The sequence below is a fragment of the Saccostrea cucullata genome, unplaced genomic scaffold (genome assembly GCF_032062105.1).
Source record: "Saccostrea cucullata isolate Sc308-1 unplaced genomic scaffold, CSIRO_AGI_Scuc_v1 ctg1207, whole genome shotgun sequence".
NCBI classification, from domain to species: domain Eukaryota; kingdom Metazoa; phylum Mollusca; class Bivalvia; order Ostreida; family Ostreidae; genus Saccostrea; species Saccostrea cuccullata.
Genome location: NW_026928115.1, coordinates 42,983 through 55,837, shown reverse-complemented (window position 1 = coordinate 55,837; position 12,855 = coordinate 42,983). Strand labels below are relative to the sequence as shown.

General features: G+C 34.3%; 1 protein-coding gene across 1 annotated transcript; it reads right to left on the bottom strand.

Moving 5' to 3' along the window:
* Nucleotides 1-3,387: 3,387 nt before the first annotated feature.
* LOC134276463 (bifunctional coenzyme A synthase-like) lies at nucleotides 3,388-10,810 on the bottom strand. The gene is made up of 10 exons (XM_062758715.1): nucleotides 10,624-10,810; nucleotides 9,674-10,331; nucleotides 9,203-9,417; nucleotides 7,320-7,418; nucleotides 6,483-6,609; nucleotides 6,182-6,309; nucleotides 5,977-6,058; nucleotides 4,919-5,019; nucleotides 4,194-4,340; nucleotides 3,388-3,794 (listed from the first exon to the last, which is right to left on the bottom strand). The coding sequence occupies exons 2-10, from the start codon at nucleotides 10,296-10,298 to the stop codon at nucleotides 3,732-3,734; spliced, it is 1,587 nt and encodes a 528-aa protein (XP_062614699.1). The 5' UTR covers nucleotides 10,299-10,331; nucleotides 10,624-10,810; the 3' UTR covers nucleotides 3,388-3,731.
* Between the last annotated feature and the right edge of the window lie 2,045 nt (nucleotides 10,811-12,855).

Genomic DNA, 12,855 nt, shown 5'->3' with positions numbered 1-12,855 from the left:
CTTAATTTTTTTCTTGGATAAAGTTCATGAGTATGAATATTGTTATAAAAAGTAGGTATATTTTGTAGAATTGAAGCCTGTTCCATAGAGTGAATGTTTAAGAGGACAACTGAAATTTCTGTTAGTGGAATAAGGTGTTTGGTGGGTACTAACAAACATTCATTCTGTTCAAGGGGCCAATGACTGTCTGTCCAACTTCGTTTTCTGCACTTATTTTTCTAAAAGCTTATAGTTATTGAGCTGATTTTTCACATATGAATTAGAGTTCTGTTGATGAGTGACAGATCAATTTAAATTTGCATTTTATTTCCCTTCAATGATTTTAACTTTATGACAGGAAGGCCTCAAATCTTGGCAGCCTCTGACCCAAGATCATGATAAAACAAGAGGCCCATGGGTCACCTGAGCGTTATGCAACAACTTTCCAATGATTGAATTTCATCCATGGCTTAAGCCAGATGCTAGAGCATTTACAATTTTGATCATCATAACTATACACTTAGCAGTTGCTTAGTTTGGTTACTTAATACCCATAGGCAGGGTAGGGGAACAAAAATGCATTTCAACAAATCAGTAATACTCAGCAATAATCAGTAGTGCCACCACCACACATGAACCCTTGACTCTAAGGCCTAGATAAACACATTGCACAATTTTTGAAAAGGCATCCTTGCTTTTCAGAAGTATTTGATTAATACCAAGGAGCAGATTTCAAACAATTCATTATTTTTCAGTATATAAGTACAGACCCCTCTCCCTCTATGGTACTACTGACCCTGGGGGCCTTGAAATTCACAATTCTGGAAGATAAGGGCCCTTGCTCATAACTATATAGGTAGTTCATATGCTTAATACCCAGAAGCAGAGAAGAAAATTTTCAAAGATTTAATGTTTTTTCACTATATAATCAATAGAACCCCGCCCTAACACCAGAACCCCTGACCCTGGGGCCATAAAATTAACAATTTTGGTAGAGGCATTCTTGTTCATCATAACTATGTACTTATTTAGTTTATTTAATACTTTGGAGCAGAGAAGAAGATTTTCAAAGAATTCATGTATTTTCACTATATAATCAATAGAGCTCCGCTGTAACACCAGACCCCCGACCCTGGGGCCATAAAATTCACAATTTTAGTAGAGGCACTCTTGTTCATCATATCTATGTACTTAGTAAGTTTATTTAATACCTAGGAGCAGAGTAGAAGATTTTCAAAGGATTTGTGTATTTTCACTATATAAACAATAGAGCCCCGCCCTAACACCAGAACCCCTGACCCTGGGGCCATAAAATTAACAATTTTAGTAGAGGCACTCTTGCTCATCATAACTATGTACTTAGTAAGTTTATTTAATACCTAGGAGCAGAGAAGAAGATTTTCAAAGAATTCGTGCATTTTCACTATATAAACAATAGAGCCCCGCCCTAACACCAGAACCCCTGACCCTGGGGCCATAAAATAAACAATTTTGGTAGAGGCACTCTTGCTCATCATAACTATGTACTTAGTTAGTTTATATAATACCCAGGAGCAGAGAAGAGGATTTTCAAAAAATAATGCATTTTCACTACATAATCAATATTATAGAGCCCCGCCCTAACACCAGAACCCCTGACCCTGGGGCCATAAAATTCACAGTTTTGGTAGAGGCACTCTTGCTCATCATAACTATGCACTTAGTTAATTTATTTAATACCTACGAGCAGAGAAGAAGATTTTCAAAGATTTCATGTATTTTCACTATATAATCAATAGAGCCCCGCCCTAACACCAGAACCCCTGACCCTGGGGCCATAAAATTCACAATTTTGGTAGAGGCACTCTTGCTCATCATAACTATGTACTTAGTTAGTTTATTTAATACCCAGGAGCAGAGAAGAAGATTTTCAAAGAAATAATGCATTTTCACTATATACTTATTTAGCCCCACCCTAGCACAAGAACCCCTGACCCCAGGGCCATGAATTTCACAATTTTGGTAGAGGACTCAATGCTGATTACAATCATGCAAACAGTTTGACTGCTTGATGTCCAGGAGTAAAGAAGAAGATTTTTAAAGATTGCATTAATTTAAGTGGTTTTGGCCCCACCCCCCAGGCCCCAGGGGGGCAGGGATAATGAAATTCACAATTTTTGTTCCCCTTCACCCATAGATGCTTTGTGCAAAATTTGGTTGAAATTGGTTCAGTGGTTGCAGAGAAGAAGCTGAAAATGTTCAAAAGTTTACGACCGATTGACGACGAACGAAAACAGATAGCAATAGGTCACCTGAGTGACTCAGGTGACCTAAAAAAAGTTGCACCTGTTGCTTTGTTAAGTGCTCGGGACTTTAAAGTGAAAACTGGGGGGGCCTTCAGATGAGACCTTAAAAACCGAGGCCTGTGTCATGGCAGGAGTTGGCAAAAAAAAGATTCCTCACTGCTCATGGGCCCTGAGTGCCGAGTAACTTTCACAAGTACATGAACATGGAGACAGCTCAAAATGAGTGAAAAATTCTCAAATGGGACATGAATCAACATAGAATCAATCAATGATTATTTTTATGGCTTTTCAAGATTTAATGGGAATCAAATTACACTTGCAGGTAGAGGACTAGCATTGTTAATGTAATACTCCCAGAATGCTTGATCTTTTCTTTCCGTGCCCTACATACAAATTAAGGATTTCTCTTCCACCTTAATATGCTTAAGAAGGATCATGGTAAAAAAACAGACTGACAAAAGAAAAGGATTCATAATCCATTTTAATGTTACATATTCAGTACAATCTTTATATATACTAGTATATGTAAAATTACATTACTACACTTATACTGATGCTTTGAAATTTGTTTTCTTGTTTCTAGCACAATTTGTTTAAAAATATTGCTGCTTTCAAAACAGAAAATCAATCTGCTTACAATATACTGTAGATCACTAAATTTTCGCGACACCTTATTTTCGCGAGATAGTCATTGACTCTTGATTAGCGAGACAAAATTTTCACGAATTGTGGTTATTGCTCTATATAATCTTAAGGAATACTATTATATGCGAGAATTTAATGTTCGCGAGCACACTGTCTCGCGTAATTACGTGAAAATAAAGTTTTCGCGAATGAAAAGTGATTTACAGTACATATAGGATAATTTTCTAAGAATAAAACAGACTGAGATAAAATTAGACCTGTACTCAATAAATGAAATATGCAAATGAATGCACACCAGAATTTACACAAAGTCAATGATACTGGAATATTTGTTAAGTTACAAAACATTGATTTATTAAAGTTTAATTATTGTGCTAAAGTTAACTCCCCTAGCAAAGTTATCTCTATCTACTTAACAGCATTATCTCCCCTTGGTAGAGTTAACTTCCTGAGTAGAATTATCTCATCTTTTTCATCACAATTTCACAACATACAAAAGTATAAAAATACTGCCTTAATTTCATTATATGATCATCTAACTATATTTCCTCACCAAATCTTATTTGGCTAGTATCTGTCCATTCTGATTTAAAATTTATGGAAATTATATCATTTATATATATTGAAAACCAACTATAATTATTTTTGACATCTTTCATTTGGGATTCTTCAGTTTGAAATCCAGCAATGACTGAAAAAAATTCTTAAAACTGGCGGACATACATGTGTAGTTGCTTGCGCGTAAAAGTTGGTTTCCTTTATTGTCAGAAGAAATTTTTTTTAAAAAATTGTTTTTTAATGTTGCCCATCAGTGGAATGACTTCAGTACTGAGACTTGACAGAGGATGGGAGTCTCTCCTGAAGAAGGTGCCAGGCTTTCTCAACCTAAAATGAAAGAAATGTAAGGTCAACAGTGATGTATAGAAAATACATGTACATGCATACAACACACTAGATATCAAAGAAATAAGTAGCAATATTCACAATCAAGATACAGCTAAAATATTGTTGAATGTTACGTAAATTATGAGGAATTTATATGGATGAGTCACTTCTCACTTGTTGTTAAGTGTAGTCATAGTCCCGCTGTGAACACGGAATTAAGTTACATATCTTGACAAACTCAGTTTTATACCTGTTGTTGCGTGTACTCATATTCCAAATGAGATCACAGAATGACGTTACATTACATGACAAACTCAGCTCACTTGTTGTTGAGTGTGCTCGTATTCCCACTGAGAACACAGGATGACATTACATTACATGACAAGCTCAGCTTTATACCTGTTGTTGAGTGTACTCGTATTCCCACTGTGAACACAGGATGACATTACACCTGTTGACGAGTTCCTCGTTAGTCACTCCCAGTTTTATTCTTTTCACAGCTTCCTCCTCAGATAAGTGATTCCTGTCCTCCAGTCTCTTGACGGCCTGCAGAGTTAGCAAAGGGCATAAATATTAACTAGTGTACATAATTTATGTACAGTAAAACTTGCTTAATCTAGTGAGTTGTTACATAGAAATTGACTGTCAGATAAAATTCCATGTCGGATTAAAAAAAATTAAATATAGACTGTAAAAACTACACTGTTATAGGCAGGATTTCAAAATATTCAACATCCAAATAAGGTAAGTTTTACTGTATATACAAGTATGTACAATAAAGCCTGGTTATAGTGAATCTCCCTTCCAACATGAAAATACATTAAATTTTGTCAATCATTTAATTCAGAATTTTAATTTTATTTTTAAACAAAAAGACTCCATTTTAGTTACAATAAGCCTTAATATGCCATGTACAGTATGCATGTCTTACTTTACATCTACTCTTATTGCATTTTTTTTTTTGGTAAAGTACCATGGTTTTTTTGAAGTCATTCTAAAATCCCAACCATTGATTCTTTAAGTAAATTACCCTATATATCACAGAGATTTTCACAAGACCCACAGAATTTCAAGTAACTAGTTTGGACTGTATCTCTAATTTGTCTATTTTAATTTCATCGTACCTCTGCCAAAGGAATGACACACCCCCAAACTTCATGACACATGGTCTCCCAGCCTGCCTTAAGTAGAATGGCTGCCTCTAATACCACGATTGTCTTACCCTCTACAAAAGTGAAAGTAGAAAGAAAAATACTTATAAACAGTGGAGCCTCATTTATCCAGACGCTTTGGTTCCCAGTAAATTTGTCCGGAAATGTGAAGTTTCCGGATACCTGAATTACCAGTTAAACAAGACAAAATAACATTGAGGAATTCTGTTCCGATGAAAAATCGTACGGATTAACGTTTATGAAGCATGTGCCAAATATGCCACATGGGTTTTAAATAAGTATTATCTGTGATATCTGAAGGTCCACGCTCGAAGTATATATATAGATATCTTGATATCTTGGGTGGCTGCGATACTAACCCTAATAACTTGACTAGTGTGCGAGGACTAACCCAAATCAAAGCAACTAAAAGGACTATAATCTTGAGTGGTGTGCAAGGACTTATCCTAATATCTCTGAAATATGTAAGCAATACGCCAAAAAAAATAAATAAATAAAAGCGTATGCAAGGCTAAATTCTGAAATTATGGCAATATAATTGGATTGACGTCAAATTATTGTGAAGTCAAAAACGTTGATTACACCATCGGACTTTGGTGTGTCAGACCATCGTACTTTAGCGCAGTGTGTCTCATAGGAAATGACCCATCGGGCATTGGCATGACCATCAGACCATCAGACTTTGGCATCCGTATCAACAAAAAACCATCGGGGTTTGGCGAGACCATCGGACTTTGGAGTGACTGTCTTACATATATACTATCTATTAAATTGTTAAATTATCTCTTTGTTAACACTCCGGATACTGATTGAAGAAAATGCGTAATAAAATTTTGTGAGCTTCTGAAAAACAATGATGTAACTTCTCACAAAACATTTTACACATTTGATACTTTGTTAGTGTAATTCAAGATTATTTGATTCAGATAAGATATGATACATATGAATATTTTTTTCAAAAATTAATTAAAATATAACTTTTTTAATGTCCAAAAAGAAAAAATAAAAACCTTTGCCATACTGCCTGATCTCCTCCGTGGCCATCCTGGCAATCTCTGGCCAAACAATTCCATTTAGGGTTTGCATTTTTGCCTGAGATGAAGAATATAAATATATGAAAAAAATATTTCGGTCATTCCTAGGTAGTAGCCATAAAAAACATTAAAAGTTTGTTGTAGTTCATTTCTCTCATGAAGGCTGAATTGGAAAAATTACCTCATCACTGAAAACAATGGCTCCCAGGGCTCTTCTGTTTACCTCCCCATCCTCCCCAAGAATCCCAGTACCAAAAGTACTGACAACTTTATCGTAACCAGGAGTGCCTTTTACATAGGCCTGATGACCTGAAAAGATAGATACAAGTATCAAATTAAAAGAAAGTAGACTCTGATTGTTCACTATCCAAGACCTTTTATTATTTAGGGGGGGGGGAGGCAGTGTGAACTGTAAACTGAGAGTTTGATGAATATACTGGTATATTTTTTTTTCTGTTTCTAAAATCATGCAGGATTTATACCTAGTTTATCACAGTCCACTGTAGCTGCACCCAGCTTCTCTAGTCGTTTACAAATGGCTGACTTCCCACTAGCTATACCCCCCGTCACACCCAGAACGTAGGGAGAAGTCGGAATGTTCCTGTTCTCCTGAAAATCAAAATTATATACATTACATCAGCTAATAAATACTGCATGATGAGAACTTCTAATTCATTTGAAAATTGTTCTTATTCTGAACATTGCTTAATTTCCATCATTAATTTTTCTTTTTTTGAATGAAGGATTCCTAGTTAGAATTCAATTTTGGCTCTATTGGCAATGGATATTTTTATTTGTATGTTGTTTAACGTCCCTCTCGAGAATTTTTCACTCATCTGGAGACCCCGCCACTTGACGGTAGAGAACTGCAAATTTTGTCCTATACTCGGCACTTAGGGCCCCTGAGCAGGGAGTGGTCTTTTTTGTGCCAGCACCTACTGGAACACAGGACCTCAGTTTATACGGTCTTATCTGAAGGACTTGTTTCTATATCCCACAGTGGGATTCGAACCTATAACATAAGGATCAACTCCTTACTCCGAGACTCTAGAGCATATGCTCTAACAAAGATCACTAAAATTGTATAACGCTAATAATTCATTTAGCGATAAGAGGGGATGTTTTCAAATCATGAAAAGTACTTCTACCTATAATTATTTACCGGTTTTTATGGCTTGATCACTAAAAATGCATTTTATACAAATTCAACTAAATTGATAACTAGGATAAGGCTTAATAACCTACTGGCTCCTAAAATTAAAATTTAAGGAACCCACATGGACAATGGAAATAGAAGTTAAGTACAAATCCTGAAGTACCTTAACTGGATTAATCACTGTTCCCAGTAACCGTTTCCGTAGCGATGATGAGCTGGATTGACCATCATGAATCTGTTCCACATCTAGCTGTTGAAAACCCTAAAACAAGTAGAAGTATTTATACAGTAAACAATATCTTGAAAACAGAATTTATTAAATTTCAATTTCTAAATGGCCATGTTAAACTTGTGGAATAACTTATAAACTAAAAATATTCTACATAACGACCTGTCTCATGAACGACATATTGGTCCTTGAGATTCTAAAGTTTAACACTATATACATATAAGCACAAATTTAAGAAACTAGAAAGCACCTTGAAGAGCTTATTATGATTCAAATTAGCTGCAGATCTGTAGCGTTATGGTATTATATATTTGTTTTTGACCATAATGCTACAGATCCCATAGTGTAAAAAAGGTGCAGTTTACAGCACAATACGCAGCACAGTTAAGGTTACAAAAAGGAGGCGGAGCCTAATTTGTACGGGAAAACTTGACTATGACATCATACACAGTATACATCACACAACATTCCTTTAAAATACCACAAAATGAATGTACTGAATTTATTAAATTTCAATATTCTAAAGTTAAATCCCACATAACAAGTTATAAACAAGTCACTGATCGCAATACACTTGTTAAATTTCTTACAACGTGGATTATGCAGTGAGACATAGATATAATATTTTCTGAAAATAAAATGTTAATTACAGATATTCTATAGGCCAATAACTTGAATTTAATGTCTTCTTAACAATTTTATTAATATATTTTCTGTACATTACGTATTTAATTGACACTGTTGTATATTTGTATGCAAGTACATGGGAGGGTAATGTGGAGGGTCTTCAATCTAGTGCAAGGGCATACACTTAAAAAGTAAGCTTTTACATTTCAACTATATAACTATATATCTGAAAAGTGCACAAATTTAATCTTAAAAACAATTTAATTATATCAATATTTCATGCCGCCGACCAGCAAAAAATATAGCATTCGGTCAAACAAGTATACTTTTAACAATAAAATTGCAAAATTTAGACAGGATCGCAGCACTTTTTAGGAACAACAATGCGTGTTGAAAATATTTATATGCTAAACTTGGAAATTTAACTTGGTTATGCCCTTGCACTAGTGATATTTATATGTAACATCAATACTTCAATTTAATGTGCTAAAATCGCGTGACCGCGCATCACGCGAATAGTCTAATCAAAAAACATAATCGTCCTGGATATGTAGTCATTAATCAAAATTACTATTATCCGATATAAATAATGTACTAAAAATAATCGCCAACCCGATTTTGAATACATTTTTAAATACAAAATTTAGTCGATATTTCCATTGTGCGCCTTAACTGTACTGCGTATTTTTTGGGCACTTCTGGGGAGAATTTCTCCACTTCCCAGCATTGATCAATTAAACTACCTCTCACTCCCTAATTCTAGGCACATTATTTTACTAATCGGTATATTTTATCCATCTCCCAACCCTTTATAATCTTCTCTATATGAGATAAACTCGCTTGATTAAAATAGCTCAAAATTCACTTCAAACGGGTTAATTTCCTGTACAGACAACTATAAATGGTTGGGAGGTGGATAAAATAAACATATCGGCCACAGAATGTGTTAACTAAGAATTAGGAAGTGAAAGGTAGTTGATTGACCAATGCTAGAAAGTGGAGAAATTCTCCCCAAAAGTGCACAAAAAATATTGCATTGTAAATTGCACCTTTTTTGCATTATGGGATCTGTAGGGTTATGGTCAAAGACAAATATATAAAACCATAACACTACAGATCTGCAGCTAGGTTAGGATATACAGTAGATAATGTTACAGTAGGAGAACGGGTAAAAACAAGTGGGTTCCAACCTTTTTCTGTCTTTCTTGGTTCACTATCTCGCCCCCTCTTGCCGTCTCAGCACTGACAATGATACACTGTAAATCTGGGTCAGTGATGGTGGGGCCAAACATGTCCGAGATGGGCACCACGTGGTGACTGATCTGTGGTTTCACTGTCTCGATAAAGTGCACCACAGAGTTGATTCTTTCTGTGGTGGGCTGGATAAACTCTGGTAGAGATTTTTCTGCGAAAATTATAAAGACAAGATTAAAAGTTTTAATAGTACATGTAATGACAAATGACACATACTGTATTTGATTTTTAAACATGCATTTTAGAATTTTATAAAAATTTAACATGAACTAACAGCATTATAAAGTCTGTGTTTGTTCCCGTAGTCAGAAATACTTCTGTGATTACTATAATAATGGACAACAATTTTTCAGTTCATGTCTGTTAATATTATTTTACATAGTTAATGCACTAAAATTGATGCTTACTAAGATTCATTTCTCCCGTTGTGACCCCCACTGTTAATCTCTCGTCTGCCAGTAAACACCCCTCCCCCAGGAGAATCTTGTGTCCAACATGTAAACGATCAAAGGTACCACCTAGAACCACCTGTCTGTATGTCTGTATGTGTGAATTCTCCTCAGAATTCATTTCCTGTGTGAAATCTATGTCACTAATACATTGAAATTTAATGTCGTTGTTAGATGTTTGAAAGGTGTTCTGGAAAAACTTATAAAAATACTGTTCATTCGCTGTAAATTGATCACTATTGTCCAAGAGAACAACTTCTAATTTGGATCTAAGATTATAGCGACACTTTGTCATCGGGCTTTGATGGTTGGTTATATTTCCCAGCAATACATAAATGTCCATGTTTCCACACACTGATGCACTAGAGGAATAGATGTCCGTCATCAGCAAGCGGAGGTTTCTGTCAGGAGGAACAAACTGAAGTCTGGCTGGGTCAGGTTCCAGTTTCGTGGATAGATTAGGTTGGATATGTACGTACAATGTACTTGAGATTATTTTTGCTGCCCGTGAGAGTATGTCCTGTACATTTTTTCTTAGTATCGGAACTGGACGTGTCAAAATTAAAAGCCCCGACTCAAACATGATTCTGTAATTAATCTACTCTTCCAACGGTCTCTGAAATTAAGATAACAATTATACAGTCAAATGTTCACTGTCCAAAAATTTACTTCAAAGATGAACAACTTGAAAGAATTAACAGATATTTTAAAGGGAAATAGTAAATATAAGATTGTATTTTTTAATAAGTTCAACAAGCACATTGACTGATTGAGACTTATAATAATTGACAAGCAGTTGAAAGAAACAAAGATTTCTGTTTTTAGTTTTTTAGATATAATTGGATATACTTGAATTCAAAAAAAGTGTTTTTTATTTTCCCCAGAACCTCAACACCCGATCAGCTTACTGTGTTCACTGTCACAGTCAAAAGTATCAAACTGACATGCAAATTACAGCATAGCGTGAAAAATAACTTGGAATATATCCTTATGTCCTTGCACACAAAACAGAACTTATTTTTTTCGATGACATTCGCCTGATTCCGTGAAAAATAAATATTGGTCTCGGGAAGTACAAAGATTGCGAACTTTGAAGTTATAACTGGAAACGGAGAAATGTCGCTAATTTAAAACTCCAAACAGTGATTTTCGGAAATCCGGATTGTTGTGATCCCATAAATTTGATATGTGTGTATTTTTCGGTACTTTGTAAATAATTATTAAAAAAAACAAAACAAAAAAAAACACGTACCATATACAGATACAAATTAAATGATTAATAATGTAATGCAAATTTTCAGAGCCTTATGCAGAGGTCAAACTTCAACAAAATTTCAGAATATCTTTTTGATAAAAATGCATATCCCCAAGGCTTTGATGTACATATGTACATGCAGCGTTTTTTTTTTAAACTTTCAAAAATATAACCAAAATCTTTCTCTAAAAAAAAATAGAAATATACCGAAACAAAATAAACGTCACGAGCAAAATTTTAAAAATGTCATGTAATAAAATTTTGTAAATTCTGATTGTTTGCTATTAATAAGTTTTCCCTCTAAAATTATTCTCCTTTTTCACTCCGCTTGTTAGTCCCAAAATAATACTTGAGTATAAATGAAATGCCTTTGCATTAAGTCAAGGTCAAAATTGTTGGTTATTTATGGTCAAGATAAAAAAAATATCAATTTGCATCCACAGAAAGGTCTTCAGTCAAGATGTATACACACATGCGCGGATCTAGGGGGGGGGGGGGGGGGGGGGGGTCAGGACCCCCCCTGGAATTTACCAGGTTAAAAAATGTATATACTAAAAGAAGAAAAAAGTTACCATGGACCCCCCCTGGAAAACGGCGACCCCCCTGGTAAACGCAAATATGTGTGAAATGGGTATGAAAAGTGAAAGAATTGAGGCAATGAGGCAATAGAAGTCACCATATATGAAATAGGTTTTTGACGTTTGAGCGAATTTAGGTTTTTTTTTTTTTTTTTTTTTTTTTTTTTTTTTTTGCTTGTCAAGAAATTTCTGAAATTTCTGGGATTGGATTTTTTTTGAAAAAAAATTTCTGGACCACACATGTATAATATATGAAAGCACGGTCAAAAAAAGTTGAAAAAAAATACCAAAAAGTACATATCTTAGATCTACATAGAGAGAGATTAATTCTCTCCTCATTTCACTATCTATCTGTATACATATGTACAATACATACAGTACAATTATGTAGAGATAGCTTATAATTCCCTCCTCATTTCACTATCTATCTGTACATACAGTACATATCGTACATCTATATAGAGATAATTTAATTCTCTCCTCATTTCATTATATATTTATATACATACAGTACATATCGTACATCTATATATATATAGAGATAGCTTAATTCTCTCCTCATTTCACAATCTATTTATATACATACAGTATATATCGTACATCTATATAGAGATAGCTTAATTCTCTCCTCATTTCACTATCTATCTATCTGTACGTACAGTACATATCGTACATCTCATTCTATATAGAGATAGCTTAATTCTCTCCTCATTTCACTATCTATCTATCTGTACGTACAGTACATATCGTACATCTCATTCTATATAGAGATAGCTTAATACCCTCCTCATTTCACTATCTATCTGTTTACGTACTTATCGTGTACATCCGTACGGCCACTGAGATACTATTATAGTATCTATTTTCCGTGACCTCTTGAAATCACCTCTTTCGTTATCCCCCTCTTAATAACGTATCTTAATTTCTATCAATATATTTTTTTCACGAGAGGTATGGATATATCAAGGGAAATTTAGGAATCTTAGAACAATATAATCTGAATATATAGACAAATAATCATAATATTATAACAGCTTTATTAATTCCATCGTTAAACAATTTCAAATATTGCATTTATTCATTGATTTAAATAAAAAAAATATTCTTTATTTCTTTTCTTTTCTGTCTTTCATTCTTTCTTATTTTTTAAACTCAGTTTTGGATGCTCTGACGGAAACTATGCCACCGAGAGTCTATCTTCCCTCAAAAATATTATTTTCATGTATTTTGATTAAAGAAACAGAAATTACTTATCACACAGAATTTTTTTTTAACATCCAGGCTTATAATTGAGAGTGAATTAGAAA